The sequence below is a fragment of the Mytilus galloprovincialis genome, chromosome 5, assembly GCF_965363235.1.
Source record: "Mytilus galloprovincialis chromosome 5, xbMytGall1.hap1.1, whole genome shotgun sequence".
Classification (NCBI taxonomy): domain Eukaryota; kingdom Metazoa; phylum Mollusca; class Bivalvia; order Mytilida; family Mytilidae; genus Mytilus; species Mytilus galloprovincialis.
The window spans coordinates 9,786,742-9,811,357 of NC_134842.1; the positions used below are offsets into that span (position 1 = coordinate 9,786,742).

General features: G+C 31.4%; 1 protein-coding gene across 1 annotated transcript in view; it reads left to right on the forward strand.

The window, feature by feature from the left end:
* The window catches only part of LOC143075100 (uncharacterized), a 37,095-nt gene extending 16,678 nt beyond the window's left edge, over window positions 1-20,417 (forward strand). Inside the window, exons 16-23 of the mRNA XM_076250399.1 lie at window positions 9,551-9,699; window positions 9,990-10,105; window positions 10,781-10,901; window positions 11,530-11,657; window positions 14,036-15,902; window positions 16,901-16,961; window positions 18,462-19,244; window positions 19,805-20,417. Coding sequence (XP_076106514.1) covers window positions 9,551-9,699; window positions 9,990-10,105; window positions 10,781-10,901; window positions 11,530-11,657; window positions 14,036-15,902; window positions 16,901-16,961; window positions 18,462-18,588 — 2,569 coding nt within the window. The 3' untranslated portion in view covers window positions 18,589-19,244; window positions 19,805-20,417. The remainder of the gene's footprint in view (window positions 1-9,550; window positions 9,700-9,989; window positions 10,106-10,780; window positions 10,902-11,529; window positions 11,658-14,035; window positions 15,903-16,900; window positions 16,962-18,461; window positions 19,245-19,804) is intronic.
* Window positions 20,418-24,616: the final 4,199 nt, after the last annotated feature.

Genomic DNA, 24,616 nt, shown 5'->3' on the forward strand with positions numbered 1-24,616 from the left:
TTGTCCAACCCCTCTTCATGGTTCATTCATTGACTTTGAAACTTTTACATAGTTAACAAGTTAATGTTTGTATTTAGGTTTGGGAACGACTTATAATAAGTCAATGGTATTTGGTATGCAATTGTATTAGCATTGGCACATCTCATTTACATGGAGATTGTTTAGCCATGTAACTCAGTCATGGTTCATTGACTTTGAATATTTGCATAACTTGTGTAAGACGTTAAAGTATTGCTATTTTGATTTCAACATTTGCACAATCAAAATTACAAAAAGGCGAGACATATCTTTGTGATAACAGTTTATTATGATTTATTAGAGAATTTCTAAAGCAATATTTTGAAAATGTTTTTTTTAATTTTTAGTATTTTTTGTTATTTAAGAGTCTGGGTTAATATTTTTTAGACAACATAAATTTGTGAGGTCTGTGAATATTTATGAGACATAGATTTCATTAAGTTCGTGAAATAGCATCAAAGGTCCTCTTCAAATTGTGTCAAACAAAACTGGCTAAGACATGGTCAAAGGTTATTTTTATGCCCCACCTACGATAGTAGAGGGGCATTATGTTTTCTGGTCTGTGCGTCCGTTCGTCCGTCCGTTCGTTCGTCCGTTCGTCCGTCTGTCCCGCTTCAGGTTAAAGTTTTTGGTCAAGGTAGTTTTTGATGAAGTTGAAGTCCAATCAACTTGAAACTTAGTACACATGTTCCTTATGATATGATCTTTCTAATTTTAAAGCCAAATTAAACTTTTGACCCCAATTTCACGGTCCACTGAACATAGAAAATGAAAGTGCATGTTTCAGGTTAAAGTTTTTGGTCAAGGTAGTTTTTGATGAAGTTTAAGTCCAATCAACTTGAAACTTAGTACACATGTTCCTTATGATATGATCTTTCTAATTTTAAAGACAAATTAAACTTTTGACCCCAATTTCACGGTCCACTGAACATAGAAAATGAAAGTGCATGTTTCAGGTTAAAGTTTTTGGTCAAGGTAGTTTTTGATGAAGTTGAAGTCCAATCAACTTGAAACTTAGTACACATGTTCCCTATGATATTAGCTTTCTAATTTTAATGCCTAATTATATTTTTTATCCAATTTCGTGGTCCATTAAACATGGAAAATGATAGTGCGAGTGGGGCATCCGTGTACTTTGGACACATTCTTGTTATACCTTATCTTAATTTAAAAAAGGTATTTGTTTTGATACCAGATATATTTGTGAGTTGTAATTATATAACATGTAAAACCTAGTAACTTCATTGTGTTTTATACATTGTGATTTACATTAATTTCACACACCTGCAGACTTTAATTATAGGACATTTAACTGATGTAAAGTTGTAATGTTACCTTCAAATTTTCACAGAATTTTATATTAAATTTAGAAAATGTAATAAAATTAATGTTTATGTCACTTAAAATAGATATGTAATTGAAGGACTTTAAAATAAAATATGATAAGACAGTCTTATAAAATGAAAATTAGATATCTGTTTTTTTCTCCTAACTTAAGAGGCTTGTGTTAAAAAAAATCAACAGCATTTTTTTCTGTTTTGGTAAGAAAAGTCTTGATAAAAAGATGAAATTACATTAATAGAAATGAAAAGCTTCACAGATCATTTTTTTTTAAATTAAAATTTGATCATGTCTTGATATTATGGCAGTGTTTTCCAAGATGGTTTTAACAATTATTACATTAATAAAAGGTCCATCCTTCAAAATTATGAATTCCCAATTGATAGAACTCGATCTTTCAAGAATCATCCACAAGATTGTGATTTAGTACCATTTGTGACTCGAATCTTAATTGACTAGGATTGTCAGTTTTCCTATTGAAGGTCTGTGGTTTTTTCCAGGCACTCCATCGTCCTCCACTAATAAAAACAGGCTGCCACGAAATAGCCAAAATACATTGCTTAAAAGTGGTGTTAAAACACCAAATATCAAACATCAAACATCATAACCAGAAGCCTTCAAGTCTGCTTTGTAGAAACAAAAGGACTGCAATGATATGCAACCAATAAATTTCCATTAGAAGCAATCTATGCATTTGATACTTTATTGATGTTAAGTCCAGTCTATCCCCAGCATTAGTAAGTGCTAGTTGATATTACACACCAGCACATTATAAATACTAGGAAAATTAGGACAACTCTTCTTTACACCAGCACATTACCATAGTAACTGGCCAGCTCTTCATAAATCCACCATAGGCTAATTAAAACATAAGCACAATTAAAACAAATATCTGGTTCCTGTGTGAATGATGTATATGGTATCCCTCTTCCCCAGCATCAACAAGTGCTAATTAATATTTGACACACCAGCACTGTATTGATACAGGAAAGAAAGATAACTCTTATTTCCCAAAAGACAACTGGCAAGGTTCACAAAAGAATTGAAAACAACTCCTAAACACTGAAATCTTAATTATCTTAGAGACATTTTTTGTGATAAGTTGAAAATATCAATAAACAACCAACATTAAAGAATTTAAGTTCAGAATAACAATTAAAAAATATAAACAAATTTCTTACCCTTATTACAGCAGTTTGTAAATGTTTAAATATGATTTTTTTTTAAATTATTTATTTTTCTTTAACTTTCAATGAATACAATGTTTTTTTTTTCTAAAATGTCAGCATTATAATAAGTATGAGAAACCAAAATGTATTGATTTTCCTTTTTCTAAAATTGAGAATGGAAATTTTCTAAGAAACTACTACTTAATAAACTATTATTTTGCAGGTGTCAAAGTTAATCCTGGATTACAAAGTGATAATCTCTAAGCAAAAGAAATGCCACTGTAACTTTATCTTAATTACCTCCCTTTATATCTATATCCTGCTGTTGTATAACTCTTATCTAAAGCTAATTGTCATTCACAATCTTTTGTTAATTGTAAAAAATCTTAATGGAATTTCACAAGTTTTTTTATTCTTTTCAAGGTATAAGGAGATCAATGGTGAGATAAAGGGGATCAAATAAAGTGGTTTTTTGATATCAATGGAAGTTTGCCTCCAGGTGTTAATTCATACCTTTGTTATAGAACCTGAGATCAAGGGAGACAACTTAACACATTTGTTTGAATTGATTACAAAGCAAACATGTCAAATACATTGTACAAACGACAATGTTTTTATCAAGAAAAAATATTTCCCCAAGGGCATTACAAGAAAGTAATTATTACATCAAAATAATCAATATTTGTATTCACATGATCTCTTTGAAGTGTTTTGATTAAATTAAAGATTAAATTCTTCAAATTTTTAAGTTTAAAAATTACTTTTACAGCATTATAGGTTTTTTTAATTTTATTTAACTTTTTCCTTCCTTTGCTTAGATTTCAAAAAAGGCAATAATAATATAGCTGTAACGATTCATACTATCATGACATTTTTCAAGAAAACTGGAACTTGTATTTTAGCATTTCTCGTTTTTTACCTAAACCCCATAAGAGAATCATAATAATTTCATGGATGCACAGTTTGAATTCAACATTTTTAGAGCTTTGATTAGAATAATGGTCAATTTAAAAATAAAATGAATACCGTTACTGGTAATTAAATGGAACTATAAATAGCAATCAAATTGAGACAAAAAAAATCTTTTAAAATTTAGAAATTTCAGGCTTTTTCAAATACAAAGTCAGAATGTGTTTTTAAAACCCTTTTGTAGCTTGCATCAAATATAAAATCTATTGATATTAAGTGATACCCCTTAGTACCTGACTTCAATGAAGGACTTAGTATATATTTTTGATTGCACCTTCTTGTACCAAATACAACTCTGGTGCTGTTTATTGATACCCCTTGGTACCTGGCATCAAATTGGTGCAGAAAGTTATATATCTCAGCACCGAACGTGATGTCAGGACTAATAGATATCTGTCTGTTCTTATAGTCGCAGAAGAGAATAAACTATAGAAAGGTAAAGAGAATATAATCATCAACTGGTTCCTCAAAAAGTCTTATTTAATTGACTTCAAAGAGCAAAATCCAATTACAACTCTCATGTTGAGCATTTTAAGATTTCAAAAGGAACATTGAAAAATTCAAGAAGGTAAACCATAAGAAAAATTCAAGATAGCAAAACATAAGAAAAATTTAAGATAGTAAAACATAAGAAAAATTTAAGGCAGCAAAACTTATGCAAATGGAAGAAAGCAAAGAAAAAATCCAAAATAGTAAACCAGAAGAAAAAACCAAAATAGCAACATAAGAAAATTGTCAATAGTTTACCACAAAAGAATCTAAAATACCAAAGCATAAAATTAATCATAGAAAGCAAAACATGAGAAAAAATCAATGATTACAAAACACAAGAAAACTGCTAGATAGCCGAAAAATAAACTGAAGATAAAAAAAGCATAAGAAAAATCCAACACAAAATAATGTAAGAAAATCCATGATAGCATTTAACTTTGTATTTATGCAATCATTCATGTTAGAAACAAAATCAACCTCCTGTGATTGTTCTCCAGAAGTAAACTGGTGTGTATCTGTGATGTTTATCTCAATCTGTCCCTCCCTCTGGCATCATATTGGTGCAGGCAGTAATTAGACCCTTCACACAACATGATACCAGGGAGGAACCAGATGGTTTCTCTCTGACAAACAGTCCACAACAAGAGGCTGACTATTGTTCAGGTTAATAAATAATGACAAATCATGTTCTAGAAGTATATACATGTTTTCCCCAGCATCAGTAAGTGCTTGTTGTCATGGTTACACATGCACATAACTGTTACTAGGAAATTAATGTACTTTATTTATGTTTTTTATTCTTAAAAATTACTAAAATAACATAAGTGTTGACACATTTCTGTTCATTTATGAATTAGTGATAAATTTCTTTGATAAAAAAATTCATGCAATTAAGGAAATTTTAGAGTGATCAAATATTAGAAGAACCAAATCATAAACTTAAATGAGATTCAAAATAATAAAATATTTAGTGCTTTAAATTTAAAATCAAAATGTTTACAAACTCACCAAACCATGTAGCTGTTATCAACACAAGTGTCCATGTCTAAATGAGTGTGTACAACAGTAGTGACCTATAACTGACCATTTAGTGGACACTTGTTAATTGTAATAACAACTGTGACATATGTCAGTCTGGTTACATGTTAATTACTGAATAAACATTGTCATGCCAAACATTTTAATTGTCAAAAAATTCAATGCATTTAAAAAAGTTTTTTTTTTAACTTCTATTTTTAACAAAGCATTTCTATTTTGAAAAAAAAAAGCATTTATTTCCATTTTTTCTCAAATACTAGTAAAGAAATGATGTTTTTCTACATGTGGATGGAATTAAACAATATGAAATTGTTTAAATTTTGTCTTTTCTTTTAACAAAGACATAACAGAGAATGATATATTATATTTAGACCTTCTGATTTAGACAATATTGTAAACTTTAAAGTATTTTAGAAAAGTTAAATTAAAAAATATATAACTTAAGTCCACTTACCTTAAGAGCTTCTATTCTGTTTGACTGTTTACCTTTCAACTGACCACTACATGTTGACCAACAAGAATGACCACTGGAACACCCTAGGGTGGGCTTTTTGTTATTACATAAATTTGCATGTCCAAACAACTGAGCCTCTTATCTTCTTATCTGAACAATACATCTAAATTGCTGTGGTCACCTCAGAACAAAGAAAAACAAATTAGTCACCTAGCCCTACAACCAACATTCCTGCACACACATGTAAACATTTAAAAATATAATTTGATTGAATTAACTAACTTGTTGTGACCAAATTAAGAAGAAAAACCTAATTAACTTACTATGTGGATGGATATAGAGGAAATTTATTACCCTAGAGCATGTGGATTTTTGTTGTTTACAAACAAACTTACTGGGTCACCATAAGGAGAAATTAATAATTTCATGTTGGTTATTAATAAAAATTAGCCTTCATTGCAAATAATTAATTCAGAAATAAACTTTATTAACTTAAAATTGTCATTTGAGCCACTAGAAGCAGAAACCAGATGCATGATTTGCATAATTTATTAGCATTTATTTTTTGTTAACCTTGTTGGATGTAAGCTCCGCCCACATCCCTGGCCAGTTTGTCACATGTCTGCTATTTTGTCATGTGACAATAAAGATGTCAGTATCAGTGCATTGTCCAACCACACTGGAAATTCAATTTCATCTCCTGTAGTGACAATACATATGTCAATTACATGTTTATTTATTTTTTTACTGTCAGGAATAATTCTAATTTTTATTTCAAATAATTTAAATCTTGAATTAAATTTTCTGGAATTTGAAAAGGTTTTGCATTATAAAAAACTTTATTAAATAGATATATTTGTGTTTTTATCAAGCATTTTAAGAATAGTAATGCAATTTTAAATTACATTTTTAATAATTAGAAAGTGGTTGATTCATGTATTTGTCCCAGTAACTATTAAAAAAGAGTTGCATATAAACGGTTATTATTTATGTCAATAAAAAAAACACAGACTAAGTCAAGCCATCTTATGTACAAAAATAATTGTTATATAAAAGCATATTTAAGCCATAGTTATGTAAGGTTTATTCCCATGTTAACCATTACTAACAATAAACCTATTGGTCGATATTTACATCTAGAGTAAATGGGAAAGACAAAAGTTAAAATTTTAAGCAAACAACATAATTTAGACATTGAGAAAGTTTTATGGAAAAAAGCTCATAAATAATTGATTATTATAGATTTTATATGACCTTTTTATTTCTTTGCACAATATAGTCAGTTTGACAGCCTTCTTATTAAAATTTTATCATTTACATAAAATTGTTGAATGATGTATTGAAGTTTTTTGTTTTGTTTTTTTTTTGGGGGGGGGGGGGGGTGAATTAATAATTGTTTATAAAACTTAATTGTGACTTATTGTCATTTGAGTTTCTGTGCTTCATTTGTTTATAAAAAAAAAGATTTTTGTATTTTTCTTGAACAATTATATGCAAAGTAACTTTTTAATTATTTTTTTAAAGGTTTGACAATGAGATAACGAGGCCATTTGATGTGAGAAGAATCTTTTTTACACAAGTCATCTTGTGGGGCCCTTTATAGCTTGCTGTTTCGGATAAGCCAAGGCTCTGTGTTGAAGGCCGTACTTTGACCTATAAGGGTTTACTTTTGCAAATTGTGATTTGGATGGAGAGTTGTCTTATTGGTACTCATACCACATCTTCCTATATCTATATATCTGAAATAAAAGTTTCAGGTAAAACTATATTTCCCAATCCTATTTTGAAAGCCAACAATTGTAAGGATATAAGGTAAAAGCAGTTACACAAATTCATTTTGATATAATGTTTATGGTTTATAATAAGTTCTATTTTTTTGGGAACATCTTATTAGCTTTTAGATTTTATTGAAGTTCATCATACAATTCAATTTATTTGAAATGTGTAAGTTACATAAAAAATGTTTTATATGAAAGTATGATGAGATGATTTGATTTAACAAAACTCCTTGCAATATTTAAACATTAAAAAAATACACACCAATGAAACCTTCAATTTGGACTGGGTAATCTGTAGGAATGTAGGACAGAAAGTCACAGGACAAAAAGTCACAGACAAAAAGTCACGGACAAAAAGTCACAGGACAAAAAGTCACAATACATTTTTTCTGAATATTTTCTTTGAATAAAAAACACTTATTTCTACAAAAATATTTATGCATTTTTCTTGAACTATTGTATATAAACCAACATTGTAAACAAAATTTACCAAAAAATATCAAAGATGATCAAATAATTGTTAAAAAAACAAAATGTCAACGTGGCTTTGCACTTAAATGGCTTCATGGTGCCAAGAAATATACCATTTGCATGATTAAAATTAAATAAATCTTCTTTTTTCAAGTATAATGACACATTTCCTACACTTTAATATGAATATTTGTATTAAACAGTAAAGATTTCAAGATATTTCTCTTATATATTCAAATAATTGTCAACAAACTATTTGTGACTTTTTGTCCTGTGACTTTTTGTCCTATCAAATTTGTGACTTTATGTCCTGTGACTTTTTGTCCTGTGACTTTCTGTCCGTTTACCATCTGTAAAACATTTTTCTACATTTTTTATGAACTATTTAGAGACAATTAATTTTAAATTATTTATTTGCCATATGATGCCAAATGAAAACTATATATGTGGTTATTATTTTATAAGCAAAAAAATGTTATAGAATAATTTAAGACAGACTATGTAATTGATTGTAGAATTTTGTCATATAAATTCAGTCAGGGGGTGGTATTTGTTTGTAGGAACATATTTATATTTAATCTTATTAATATATAAGTATTTTATCTTAATTAACATCATTGTATACAGGTAATTATCTAGGAATGTAGGGGATTTTTACAAAGATTATACCTGTATTAATGATGTAACAGATTAGCACCAAAAATCTTATTAATGGGGGTCTAGGATTAACTTATAAAATTGCTTTTTTGTTGTTGAGTGAAACACTTTGTTTAGCTTTGTTCTTATGGATTTTATGTATGAGAATAAAAGTTATCTGGAATTAACAACTAACCAACAATGCAATTACACACAATATGACCCAAACACTCAGATATATTATTTTTTAGACAATAAATGAAAATTTTAAAAATCCCAACAGTGCTTTCTCAATAATAGTCTTACAGTGTGATGTACTAATTTTTAACCAATTTATATCAAAATTATAGAACGTTCATCGAATGTAACTCAAAATATGGACAATTTTATGTTACTTAAGGAGAACTTGAGTTCTTTTCACTAATATTTAACCTTTTTCAGCTACTTCACTTCAAAATTCAGGACCAATTTCTTTTACAATGAAATTTAAGAATGTAGGACAGAAAGTCACAGACAAAAAGTCACGGACAAAAAATCACAGGACAAATAGTCACAATTATTTTTTTCTGACAATTTTCTTTCAGGTATCTAGCATTACTAACCTATATTGATACCACGATAATACATTGATAATACTGCCTTGTTAAATATATCTTAGAGTCAAAGAATGCAGCAATAGTTCTGTCGTCGACGGCCAAAGAAAAAAATCGTGATGATAAAGCATGCAATTCCAGAAATTGACCGTCTCCAAAAATATTTAATTCTAAAATTGAGTTATCGTCCTTTTCACGCCAGACAACTATTGAAAAGGCTACTCCTTGTTAAAGTAATTGCCTTTGAATGATAACTTTAACCCATTATTTGTATATTGGAAAAACACTAAATCTTAAACATAGAAATGTGATCAGCAATACTAGATCGACAATAAAGAGATCATAATACTGAATTATATTCTCGTCTTTAATGTAAGAGAGTGGTTATTGTTGAAAATGCACTTAGATACTGGTGAGCAACACAGGTTCTATATTTTTTAAGTTTTAATTGAAGTTGTAGAACTTGTTGCTAAATTGCATTTATTTCCATTTTAGAACAGGTTAAATGTGCATATAGAATGGTTATGTATTACAGTAAATTACACATTGGACATTTGAAAGCCAATTATTAAGTTTTATTTTTATTCTTAGATATTTCACCAAACAAGAATTAAAGGAGCTGTTTGAGCTAAATAATCCACGGGTATCATCAACACAACAACAGTTAGAAGAAATGCATAGTGGCTTCAGGAAGACAGACCAGTCGTTAGATGCTCATATAGCATATTTATACTCTCTAGGTTAGTATAATGGTACATTATGGGTTTATATAGACACAGGTTGATAGATGCTCATATAGCATATTTATACTCTCTAGGTAAATATTATGATACATTATGGGTTTATATAGACACATAGGTTGATAGGTGATCATATAGCATATCTATACTCTCTAGTTTAATAAAATGGTACATTGTGGGTTTATGCTCTCTTGGTAAAAATTACATATTTAAATGTTTAAAGTTATCATGTAATTTATATATAATTTTGTGCAAGTATATACTTTAACTTTACTTATTATTATCCCTAGATATATTTGGTATATCTGACCATGACCTTATGTTTGGTAAGGTCAAGGACAATGTAGATGACATTGATGAGGACAATCAAGAAGAAGTTCAAGGCAATGATTATATTCAAGCCAGGGTAAGATCAGTGTCATTTTGTTATATAGGAAAAACATCTTTATTTAAAAATATCTAAAGCCCATGGCCTTAGACACACTTAAGCACATTTAGTGCTTAGAGAAACAGGACAGCCCATTTAACTTTTTCTTTGTGTGTTTGAATCAAATCAAATCTGTGTGCAAAAGTTTTGTGTCAAACTTGCTTGTAATATTGTAATAAGTATTCATTTTTTGATATAACGGCCTCAGTGGCCAAGTGGTCTATATATGTAATTCTACTACTGTAATTACTGGTGAGTTAATACTCAGGTCAAACCCCACTCTTGTGGTTGCACTAAACTCCAATCTTTATTGACTGTGATTGTCAGTTTTCCTATAGAAGGTTGGTGGCTTTTTCTGGGCACACTGGCTTCCACAATTAAAAACTGGCTGCCACAAAATAGCCCAAAATTGGCACTAAATTTGGTGTTAAAATACCAAAAATCAATCAATCCTTCCTTTTTAAAAGTTTTCTTTTTATGAAAACTTTCCAGATTTACAAAAAAAGAGTCATTGTTTATTGAAATCATGTTCTTCTCTTGTTTAATTTTTTCCTTGTAATTTTTTAATTCTGGTATCAGATTTAAAAAAACATTTTTTTGTTTCAAAAATATTTTTTATTTTTTGAAGAAAGCTATCACTTATTGCAATTGCAGGTTCAGAAAGCTCAGGAGCTTTTAAAGATGGAGTCTGATCTGTCTCAGCCAATGTCACAATATCCATCAGAGGGCCAATCAAACAGACCCAGAGTACAAGCTGAATGGAACATGCCTACAGGTTTGTACATAAAAGGGTTAGTTTAACAGACACAACTACAAAGAAATAGAACCCCAAGGGTGACTGGGGTATAGAAATGAGGTCACTTGGTCTTCTCCCAACTGGCAGTAAAACGCTTGCTGAAGACCTGTTGGTGACCCTCTGCTGTTGTTTTTTATTTGGTCGGGTTGTTGTCTCTTTGACACATTCCCCATTTCCATTCTCAATTTTATGATATGCAGCAACCAACAAACAACTACTACTGAATTACAGACTTGGGACAGGCATGTATAGAATTTGGCAGGGTTTAATAAATCTGCCAAGGCCCAATCCTCTCTTAACCATAAGGGACATAATAAGGGACAAATCAAGCAAACTCAAGAAGACCCTGGAAGGTCAATCATCAGGTTGGTAGACATACTGGTATTTGTAATTAAGGGAAACATCATTTGTATGCAGAGATTGTGATAAAAGCACAAAATCCATTATCCATGAAAATGCATGAATCCACATAAACTGATACCCAGGAAAATAAATGAATCCACAGTTTTTGCATATCACAAATACAAAAAAGGCATATCAAAACTAAACATATCATATCAATATTTTTCAATATTTAAAGCACATGTAACCATTTTGTTTCTTCCAGCGACATCCCCAGTAACTTCTGTTCAAGATGGAGGTCCAGACGATGTTATTGACCTAAATGAAGAAGATGATGATACAGAGGATTCTGACACAGAAATGGTTGATCTGACAGAATCACCACAGAAAAAGGTGAAAATAAATCATTGTTTACATTAATAAAAGAAACAAGAAAGTAATTTATTGAGGGGAATATGCACCTGAAAGAACTATATAAAATTATAAAGTCTTAAGTTCAGCATGGAAGTATTATATTGACAGGAACTACAACGATTAATTAGCATTTATTTATAACCTGGGTAGCCCTGTAGAAAGTATATGGAGACTGTCTAATTAGTACGCTGTCGTTAATTTCTTTTGTGACTATCTGCGATGCCGCGGTCATAAATTGACCAGAGATACTTCTTATCAATCACATGGTTTTAATCAAGACAGCTTAACAATATTACCTGTCGGAAAACACCTTTACTTATTTCAATCTCGTCGGTAGACCTTTATTCCTGAACATCTTTTTTAAACAAATCGACTGATGCATAAAAAATTAAAATCGGCCCAGAATTAATTATTCTACAACGATTTGAAATAGTAAGTGACATTATTTTATTAGTTTGTGGGTGAGGTTTAAATCGTGATTAAGGTGTGTTCCGGTTACCGCCGGTTAACAATAAATATATTTGATAAATATATTAAAACTGTGAAGTTTAGAGTAATATATATGGTTAAGTTACTGGATAATCCTGGAAAGTGGAAATTTCCAGTTTACAATACGAAAATTGATCGAGCAAGTACCAATCAACAAAATACAGCAGAAGAAAACAGAGATCTAACTACGTTATATAGCTATTTATTTAATACATTTCTGTCCTCTAAAATATGTTATCACTATCCGACCAAATGATAGCGGTAAATATTATTGAACAGTCGCACAAGAATTTGTATAATGTCACTATACAAATCCTTGAGTCGCAGTACTAAAAAAATTCAACACATCGGGGTTCAGCTGAACATTCGTATATACCAACCACTGATCTTACCCTGGATTTAGAGCAAAGCTTAATAATTCCTACATTTATCTAAAATCTTTGATCTTTTGATTTTATCAGAATGATCATTTAAAATCGTCTTAAATATGCAGGAAATGTGTGCCACTCAGTGGAGTAAACAGTAGTTATTATATAATCACAACTTGCGATATATATTACATATAGTCCAATTTCTATAGAAAAATAAATCAATAAAAATGTGGCATTTATTCAATAAATTTGGTACTTTCCATCGTCGATGTGTTTTTCTATAGAATTAATGATGACTCGCATTAATCCATCAATCACTCAATCGGCACCCATATGCAGATGTAAGGTAACGGAATCTGCCAAGGTTTGCCGATTGCTGTTTCCTAAGAATTTATCTCAACTTTCGATTTCTCCGTTTATTTCCGTAATCCCGAAAGCAACCGAGAATGACAATATTGTAGGGTACCACACGCTGGTATGTAAATAACGTGCCATGTTTCAAGCTAATTAACAGTCATTAAATTGCGCGCGGCATCGCAGATGAAACGTTTGAAGTCGGGTCGTAGTAGTTCCTGTCAATATAATACTTCCATGAGTTCAGAGACTTCTTATTTTCATTTTTTTTGTGAAGACACTAAAGTCTCTGTCAAGAGTTTAGATTTTTAATCTTCACCACAACTGAAATTGTCCATCTTGGTTCTTACAATCTATAAGTCCAATGTCTTCTTACAATCTATAAGTCCAATGTCATACTTTACCAACTAAATCCATGAAATAAGTACCTCAATAACATGAATAATGGTGTGTTAACCATGAATAATGAATTTGTGTGTTAACCATGAATAATGAATTTGTGTGTTAACCATGAATAATGAATCTGTGTGTTAACCATGAATAATGAATCTGTGTGTTAACCATGAATAAAAAACTGTGCATTCTGTATGAATTATAAGATCATCTGGGTAGATTTGAACAATATTACACTGTTGTTGGGGAAGGATACACATATGTTGATCTGGATACAGATGATATTGTCCCATTGCTGTGGTAATAAGAAATGTTTCAGAGAAATTGCCATATTGGCATACATCTTGACAATCAGCTAATTCCATATGGTGACCACAACATTTCTGTCCCAATGACGAAAGAAAGTAAAAGTTTAAAATTATGCAATTTGTTACAAGTGAAAATAACTTTTAATAGATTAGTTGCATCCAAAGTTCTTTTCTGGATTTATTGTGGCCAGGGACACTCATAGCTTAAATTTGAAAGACAAGGATGTTAAATATTTGAAAACATCTTGGGTCAACTTTGACTTATAGGAGTCTATTGGAACCTAAGTTTTTTTTAACTTCTGTATTTTTTAACAGAATTAAAAAAAGGTATGTTATATGTGATGTCATCACCTGACTATAGAACTGATGATACCATCAGAGACTAACAGTCCACCAGAAGTGGTATTTACTCAGCTATTACATGTTGGTTTTTTCATTTTAGACTCCTAAAGAGGAAAGACAGATAGTGCCACCTGTTGGTCAAATCAAACAAGAAATTACTCAGGAGACAGATGATGATTTACCTACTCTAAGTTCCAGAAACACGAAAGAAGAAGAATCAAACCCAAGGATCAAAACAGAACCATCTGGTCCTACAGTAAAACAGGAACCAGAAAGTCCGGGAATAAAATCAGGAAATATTCACACTGAGTTTATTGAGGTAGAAATTAAGTCCGAACCCAGAAATGACTTACAGCAATCTGAACCTATTTGTTTGGACTCTGATGAAGAAATTCAAGACAGTAATGAAAAGAATGATAGTCTTTCGAAGGGAAATGACAAAATAGAAGAAATTCTTATTGAAAATAACCAAGAAAATAGTGTACATGAAAACCAGGAAAATATAAATATAAATATGGGAAATGAAATTGATATTCAGAATTTAGAAACCAGTTTGTCAAATATTCATTGTGATGATGATGTCATGATGACATCACCATCAAAAACACCAATGAAAAAGCAGCCTGTAGAAATGATGGTGGACTCTCCCATGAAAGTAGATTCAAGTGATATAAAGAATTTGTCTATACACAAATCACCTTTGAGAAGTATTGAAAATTTACCATTGAATTCTGAAGAGGATATGAATACCTCTGTACAAAAAACACCATTGAAAAGTAGGGTAAATTTAAATACTGAATCTGATGATGCAGAAATGGCATCTCCTGCACTGAAATCTCCTGTGAAAACAATTGAAAATATGACTAAGGGGTTAGGATCAGCTGTTAAATTGTTTGGAAGCCAGATTTCAAATACTGTTTCAAGCATTGTTAATATGGTGACTCCAGAGAAACAGAGAACACCTGCAAAGAATAAAAGAAGGAGTGTATGTGCAAGTCCATGGTTGGCTAAAACACCCAAAGCAGGAAAATCAAATGTTATTAATGAAGAACTGCTTATCTCCCCTGATGCAAATCGGCCATTGATGTCAGTTGGTAGAAAGTTTAATATCCCTTTAACATCACAAGCATTAACTGAAGCTAGAATGAACTCCACAATAATGTCAGCATTTGTTGATAGTCCTGCCCTTGACAATAGATCTGCAGACAGTTCACATAGTAGTAGTGGATCTCACAGTGAAAACTTTGTCGAGGAGTCACCATCACCAAAGAAACGACTACATGGAGCATTGGTTCAAGATTCTCCTTTCAATAGTTGTGATACTTCAAGGACAGATAACTCTGCCAGTATTGTTGTTGATTCTGAACAAAATACACCTGCTGTGATTGGTAACAAGTCTGTGATAAGTGACCTTGGCATTGAAAATACTCCAAAACGTCCTTTAAACTCTCCACAAAATACAGACTGTATTGATGATTCAATGAATAATGAATCAGATGAAAGTGGTAAGTCACCTGACATTAAATCAAGGGTTGATGAATCTAATTCAGATGAAAATGAGAACTCTAATCAAAATAGTGACAGTCCTCTCAGTGATAGGTCTAATGATAACATTAATGACAGTCCTATAGCTACTGTCAACAGGAAAAAGAGGAAAGCTGTCATTGACAGTTCTGATGAAGATGAAAGTGAGGAGGAAAATGTAGATGAAGAAGAAGAAGATTCAGAAAAAGGTGGGAAAGGTCAAAAACCTTCAAGGTCAAGAAACAATGTTGTAAGTGATGACAGTGATAGTGATTCTATAAATGGTGCTAAACAAACTTCTAAAGCAACAAAAAAGAATTTCGTTGAGGATGAAAGTGAATCAGAAAATGAGTATGATGATGATGACAGTTTTATTGATGATGATGATGAAATGTCAGACGAAGAAGTTTCTGAGAGTGAGGCAGATGAATCAGAGGAAGAAGGTAGGTCATTATAATGTATAGGCTTTATAAAAGAATCATGGTAGGTCAGATTATTGATGAACATCAATGAGTAATCCAGTGACAAGAATAACCAAAAACATTTACAACTTTTGTTAATTTCAAAAGTGTACAAATACTGCAAAAAAGGAAAGCCAAAATAGAACTTTATATATAATTCTAATGCAACAACGTTTGTTACGTTAATTTTGCTGGATAACGTCAGAAATTTTCCTGGCATCAATTGATGCTATGGAATGAACGCACAAGCGCAGATGATATATGACAGATTTTAAACAAATGTTTTAACGTTTTTTGTCAGTTTCATTAGAATGGAGATAACAAAATATTGCAATTTAAGCTCCGACAGCATCAATTTGTGATTTGATGGTCGCAAATACCCATTTACTGTCTCATCTAACGTGTCGCCAGTAAACTTAATTTGTGACCATCAAATCACCAATTGATGCAGTCGGAGCTTGAAATACAATACAGTTATCTCCTATTATTTTAAGATATGATTACCAGGATATTTTATCACCCAGCCAAACGAGTATAGTGGCAATGAAAATAAATATAAAATGGTGATTTCTAAGTCTTGAATGATCATTTTTGTACATCGGGTACAACATAAAATAAAATAAAAATGTTTCAAGCATAAGGAATTGATCCATAGATTACTATATCTGAAGCAAGAAATTGAAGAAATTCATCTTTCTCATGTTTCTGTAGATCTGCTATTTAATTTTTGTATTAAAGGAAGTTTGGGTTTACCATACAAAAACATCACTGTCATTTCTGTCTATCTAATTTGAAAACTAAAGGGTACAAATGTTCTCTGGACAAACTCACATGTTATTGTAAAAAAATGAATTTGTATTCAAGAGCAATACACACAGATGATGTTTTGATTTTTTTTTCTCGGAAGATATTTTTTTTTTTATCATAGGTAGTTTGTGTTACTCTTTATCATTCTAATATTTGTACAACTTCTGTTTTAGATTTTGACAGTCTTTCAGAAGATCTTCAGACAAAGTTTAGCAGCTTTGTAAAGAAAGGAAGGTAATAATTACTATGTAAACAAATATGAATAGGTAGGGACAGTCATCATCTTACATCCAATATCATGTACAAAGGAAAAAGTATAAAAAAACAAGTCCATAAGCAAGACATAAAAAAACTAAATATTGATGGTGAATCAATAAACAATCAGGGGTAAAGTATTACAAAAATACAGAAGCCAATTAAAACTGACAACAGAAAAAGAGAACAACATAAAAACAACTGTCTTATTCCTAACTTGGTACAGGCATTTTCAGAAAAAAATTATGGGATAAACCTAGTTTTATAGCTAGCTAAACCTCTCACTTGTTGACAGTTGTTTATAATTCCCTTATATTAACAAAATTAGTTGAGAAACAGGCATGATAGGTTAAAATGACAGTAAATAGAATTCACCAGTCAAAACTATGTAAACATACATTACAGACATACAACACAACTGAATAAATAATGCAAACTAACCTTTAATGGTTTACTTTTTATTCACAAATTGAGACTTGGATGGAGAGTTGTCTCATTGGCACTCATACCTCATCTTATATCTATAAAAAATAAATCTTAACAAAGACACAAGCCAAGTAAAAAGTAATGAATTTCCTAGTTTCACTATATTAGCCACACTGTAAACCTATGACAGTATAACCAATGGCATTAATGAACTCAATCTGAATTCTCAGCAAAAAACCCACCATTTAACTATTAAAAGAGGGACGAAAGATACCAAAGGGACAGTCAAACTCATAAATCCAAAACAAACTGACAACACCATGGCCAAAAATGAAAAAGACAAACAGAAAAACAATAGTACACATGACACAACATAAAAAACTAAAGAATAAACAACACGAACCCCTCCAAAAACTAGGGGTGATCTCAGGTGCTCCGGAAGGGTAAGCAGATCCTGCTCCACATGTGGCACCCGTCGTGTTGCTTATGTGATTACAAATCCGGTAAATTGTCTAATTCGGTAGGTCACATTCATGAAAGGGAAGGGGATTGTAGTTACGACGTAAGGAACATATCCGATATCATTTGTGAAACGGTTATTCCATAATGGTCAACCAACTCGTGATGGCGTCCGTAAAATTTACGAAGGGATGATTTCAACTTCACCATTGAACTCTTGGTTTAATTGCTTCCTTGTGAGCAGTAACCCTCTATCATGAAAATCATGATAGGAAATGCAAGCACGGGAATATCGTATCAATTGGGAGATATATACCCCGTATGCAGGTGCTGCTGGAATGTTGCTACTTAGAAATGGAAAGTTCACAATTGGAAAGCTGAAATCATCTCTTTTGTCGTAAAGTTTTGTTTTCAACCGACCCTCATTGTCAATTTCTAGATGTAAGTCATGATATGAAGCCGACTTAACTGTATCTGTAGTATCCTTTATTATTAAGCTGCAGCAAAAACATAAAAATTTTCAAATGTTTTTTTTTGTAAGCCGTTTGAATAGTTTGTATATAGTGTGTTCTCATATTTGTAATTATATTTTAGGTCAATGTACAAGAATGGTAATTATAATGAGGCTCTGATGAACATTCTACAAGCTCTGGAAATCTTTCCCCACAAGGAAGTTCAAGCTCTGGCTATTAAGATCAACAAGAAAATTGATGGATCATAAGTCAATGTAATCAGGAGAACAGTTGCTGTGCCAAAAAAATAAACTCAGACTAAATATTATCTTAGACATGTTAGCTGTCCTGGAATTGTACTAGATATATTTATGAACATATTGTAAAAGTAAAACGACATGATATATTTATAACTTTTCTTTTTTGGTACTACATATCTTTTGAAAAGATAATTATTTTGAGGAACTTCTGAAGATATATTATTGATCATTTGTTAGGTTAGATTTATGGTTTTTATTGAAATTTTTATAACGAAAATAACTTTTCTAATATCATGAGAATATTTTGTTCTACAATGGTCACTTTTGGACCATGGTGTCACAGTGCTATATTGTTCAACATGGTGCTATAAATACATTTTGTAACCTTTTGAATTTTTGTTCTGTGCCATGTTTAACATTAAAACAAAGCACAAGAGAAGAATCTGAAATATCTTATCCACAACATACATTTCAAGTTTTATCATTTATAGAAGATATAATGGTTTTTTTTTCACATATGAATATTTGTTTGTTGTTTATATTTAACAAGTGGTCATTTATTTCTATTTTGAAAAAGCCCAAATTTAAACTGATTTCACCAATTAAGTGGTCCAAGCAGATGATACATACCTCTCATAGGCTCTGATACATTTACACCAGATAAGGTTTGAAAACAGATATATAATTGAGCTTTGTCAGATGATACATACCTCTCATAGGCTCTGATACATTTACACCAGATAAGGTTTGAAAACAGATATATAATTGAGCTTTGTCAGATGATACATACCTCTCATAGGCTCTGATACATTTACACCAGATAAGGTTTGAAAACAGATATATAATTGAGCTTTGTCAGATGATACATACCTCTCATAGGCTCTGATACATTTACACCAGATAAGGTTAGAAAACAGATATATAATTGAGCTTTGTCAGATGATACATACCTCTCATAGGCTCTGATACATTTACACCAGATAAGGTTAGAAAACAGATATATAATTGAGCTTTGTCAGATGATACATACCTCTCATAGGCTCTGATACATTTACACCAGATAAGGTTTGAAAACAGATATATAATTGAGCTTTGTCAGATGATACATACCTCTCATAGGCTCTGATACATTTACACCAGATAAGGTTAGAAAACAGATATATAATTGAGCTTTGTCAGATGATACATACCTCTCATAGGCTCTGGTACATTTACACCAGATAAGGCTTGAAAACAGATATATAATTGAGCTTTATCAGACAGAAATCAACCTTATCAAGTGACTGTATACATGTATAAGACTTAGACAAATTTTTGTCTGTTTTGTATGGTTCTTGTAAAAACTTAATAACATTTTCAACCCCGAAAAAGCTTTTCATTTGCATAAGGTTGATTTTTTTTCCCCGAAGAAGGGTTTGAAAAGCGTTGGTTGTGCACACATTTTTATAATGAAACGCTTCAACGCTTATACTTGGGTCAACTTTTTTTCGCCCTAATGAATTTACAAAAAGAGGCATTCAATTCTTAATTGAAATTTGAACATGGATATAGTGGCATGTAATGTTAAAATTTCAAAACAATCTTGTCAGAAAAAACTTTTTATCACGTTATTAGCTTTTTGTTGTTCATGAATTGACTGTATTATAGAACACATCTTTTATATATTTACCTTTTTGATGGGTGACAATAAAGATTACTGGTAATTATAATAATGAATATTCAGGGTTAGTTGCTTCAATGACAATGAAATCAGATCTTTTTTTATACCTTTTGTTTTTTGTATAATAATGAATCTAATAACAATTGGTCATTTGTAATAAAAGAAATACAATCATGAAGTTTGACTTTTAATATAAAATTATTTTATGTACTGTTAATTCAGAAATTATTGCCAGCAACTGAGAGATGATTGCTATAATAAGAACATGTGTTTTGGTATTAGGTACATATATCTGTATGCAGACTTTCCAGAAATTGCAATAATTAATCTCGCATATTTGTCAATTTGAAATAATTATTGCACACAATATTTTCTAACTTTACAGTAATTATTGGAGGACAACATTTCAAATGGTAAAATAGCAACAAAAAATATATATTGAAATAAAAAATCCAACCATAGAATAAATTCTGTTTTTGTGTTATTGGGATGCTTATTAAGCAACATATCAGATGGCTGAAGAGATAGATTATCCATATCTTGTAAACAGATACCTGATAGTTTCTGTGAAATGTCTCTTGTCTTTGAGATCCTTTGTATTGTCATGTCTGGAAAACCTATGAGTGCCAATCAAGCCACATCTGGTTCAGAGACTGATTAAAAAAACATTTTTTATCACATAAATTTCTTGTTAATTAAACATACCGGTATATGTAATAGGATATAAACTATATTTGTTATACTCTATTCTGTCTAAGTCTGCTATGGTTGTCAGACATGGTTAACGGTGGTCTCATGAAAGCTTGTTTAGTTGAGTGCTGAAAGTCATGGTTTTTTTTTTAACCCTGGACAGGTCAAACCATAGACCAGATAATTTTTTGCTGAATTTCCGCTAAGCACTTGACATTAAGGATGTACTTAGGTGAGGTTTTGAAATGTGTGTCAAATGTTCGGACTCCTTGGTGTTTTTCCATACAATACAATGTAAAATATTTTGCCCCATAACACCCATTTATTTTTTCATATAAGACTAAATAGCTCATGAAAGGTCATTTACCAAAATTTTAGAAGATTCTTAATTTTTTTTCTTTTGTTTTGAGACCCAAAGAATACCAATGCAAATATAAGGTAAAAGTCCGAATCAGCCTTTTCCCGCCATATTTTAAATCTCAAATATCTCCAAAAGGAAGTCCATGACCTATCAATATTTTTAGCTTATCTTTATCCTTAATTGATGCTCTACCAGCTTATAGTATCCTTTTTAATTTCTTCATTTTTTCTTAACCTCACCTAAGTACATCCTTAAGATATCATAGCAAACACTAGTTGTTTTGGAGGTACAAATAGTTTGTCCAGGTTTCTAAGGACTGTTGCATTGTGAACTAGTACATTAAAAACAGGGTTAGTATTATATTGAAGTAACATCTCATTTCATAGGTCAGTGATCAAGGTATAGTTTTTGTTTGAAAGTTCATATCTCAGATACTTTAAGCAATAGATTAGCTATATTTATTGATTGTCTACTAATATATACTAAATGCAATAGGTCAACTATATTTGGTGAATAGAAATATATGACCATATGCATGAAAGTCTTGACAGATTTTATTTGTCTTTGACCTCATTGCTTTCCTGTTCAGTTTTTGTGTTGTCTGTTTTTCTTAAACTATAAGCAATAGGTCAGCTATATTTGGTGTACCAAATGATTGTAAGGTGTACATGTTCCAACTGGTAGGTGCTATCTGACCTTGACCTCATTTTCATATTTCAGTGGTTAAAAGTTAAGTTTTTTTGCCCCATTTATGGGCATTACATTTTCTGGTCTGTGGGTCCATTCGTTCGTCTATCCCGCTTCAGGTTAAAGTTTTTGGTCGAGGTAGTTTTTGATGAAGTTGAAGTCCAATCAACTTGAAACTCAGTACACATGTTATATATAATATAATCCTCATAATTTTAATGCCAAATTAGAGATTTTGCCCCATTTTCACGGTCCACTGAAAATAGAAAATGATAGTGCGAATGGGCCTCCGTGTACTGGGGACACATTTTTGGTCTTATTTTCTGATACTATTTGCAATAGGTCAACCATATTTAGCGGATAGAAATATTTGATGATGTACATGTTAGTCTGGCAGGTTTTATTTGACCTTTAACTCATTTTCCCAGTTCATTGCTCAGAGTGAAGTTTTTGTGTTTAGGTCTGTTTTTCTTGAAACTTTAAGCAATAAGTGAACTATATTTGATTGTAAGGTGTATATGTCTGTCTGGCAGGTATCATCTGACCTTGACCTCATATTACACTTCATGGTTCATTGGTCAATGTTAAATTTTCATGGTTAAGTTTGTTTCTTAGAAACTATAAGTATAAGATCAACTATATTTTGTGTATAGAATGGTTGTAAAGTATGCATATATTTCCTGTTTTGTTTATCTGTCCTTGGATCATGTTATGTTTATGTGATACTTGTATGGTCAGGAGCCTGTAAATTAGTGGTTGTCGTTTGTTTATGAGTTTAATACATTTTTTTTTTCATTCATTTTTGTCGAGCCTGCAACTTTTGTTGCAGAAAGCTTGACATAGGGATAGTGATCCGGCGGCGGCCGTTTTAGCTAACTTCTTAAAGGCTTTATTTTTTAGAAGGTGAAAGACCTGGGTGCTTCATACTTTGTATATAGATGCCTCATGTTACGAAGTTTCCGTCAGTCACATGTCCAATGTCTTTGACCTAATTTTCATGGTTCAGTGACCACTTGAAAAAAAGTTAAGATTTTTCGTAATGTTGAATTCTCTCTTATTATAAGTAATAGGATAACTATATTTGGTATGTGCGTACCTTGCAAGGTCCTCATGCCCGTCAGACAGTTTTCACTTGACCTCGACCTCATTTCATGGATCAGTGAACAAGGTTAAGTTTTGGTGGTCAAGTCCATATCTCAGATACTATAAGCAATAGGTCTAGTATATTCGGTGTATGGAAGGACTGTAAGGTGTACATGTCCAACTGGCAGGTGTCATCTGACCTTGACCTCATTTTCATGGTTCCATGGTTATAGTTAAGTTTTTGTGTTTTGGTCTGTTTTTCTCATACTTTATGCAATAGGTCTACTATATTTGTTGTATGGAACGATTGTAAGGTGTACATGTCTAGCGGGCAGATGTCATCTGACCTTGACCTCATTTTCATGGTTCAGTGGTCAAAGTTAAGTTTTTGTCTTTTTATCTAAAACTATATTTGGTGTATGGAAATATTTTATGATCTATATGTCAGTCGCACAGGTTTTATTTGACCATGACCTCATTTTCAAGGTTCATTGCTCAGTGTTTAGATTTTGTGTTTTGGTCTATTTTTCTTAAACTATAAGCAACTATATTTGTTGTATGGAAGCTTGTTAGATGTACATGTCTGCCTGACATGGTTCATCTGACCTTGACCTCATTTTCATGGTTCATTGGTCTTTGTTTAGTTATCTTGCTTAATGTTAAGTTTATGTGACAGTAAAGTAATAAAGCTTTATATTTAGGACTATCAACATAATATCAATGATTAGTAAAGAAGGCGAGACATTTCAGCGTGTGCACTCTTGTTTAACATAAATTAGGCCGTTAGTTTTCTCGTTTGAATTGTTTTACATTGTCATTTCGGGGCCTTTTATAGCAGACTATGCGTAATGGGCTTTGCTCATTGTTGAATGCCATATGGTGACCTAAAGTTGTTAATTTCTGTGTCATTTTGGTCTCTTGTGGAGAGTTGTATCATTGACAAACATAACACATCTTCTTATTTTATATAGCTTTATGTTTAAGACTATCAATATAAAATCGATGATCAGTAAAGGCATGTGTGCACTCTTGTCATGATTAAGGAGAAAACTAACAAGCTATGGATAAAACATATTCTAGTCAAACGCACCTGCCATGCGCTTGTTTTCAAACTCACAAATTCAGTGTTGACAGGCTGGTGATCCAAGTAGATATACTACTAAGACCACTTGACTTGAGGCCCGTCCATTCAATTTCAATGCAAAAGAGAATTTTACAGTAAATATTCTGATGAACAAATACCATATCAAGCAGACAAAAAAAATTAATGTTATGTTGAGGTATTCCTATAAGATATTGTCCTTGTTATTTGGTTTCTGGTGGAGTGTTGTCTCATTTGCAATCTTCTCTCATATCATTCTTATCTCAATGTGTTTTTGTAGTGGGTATTTAATGCTAAAATTGTGTAATGTGAATTACAGATTATAGGGAGCAACCATATAACTTCAAGGGGGAGTTATGAATTTTCCATCTGAGTCAGAATTAGTTTTTGTGCAAAGCGAAAGTGTGAAATTTTTTTTTCTACGCTATTATTTTTTTGTCCTCTGCTTGACTGC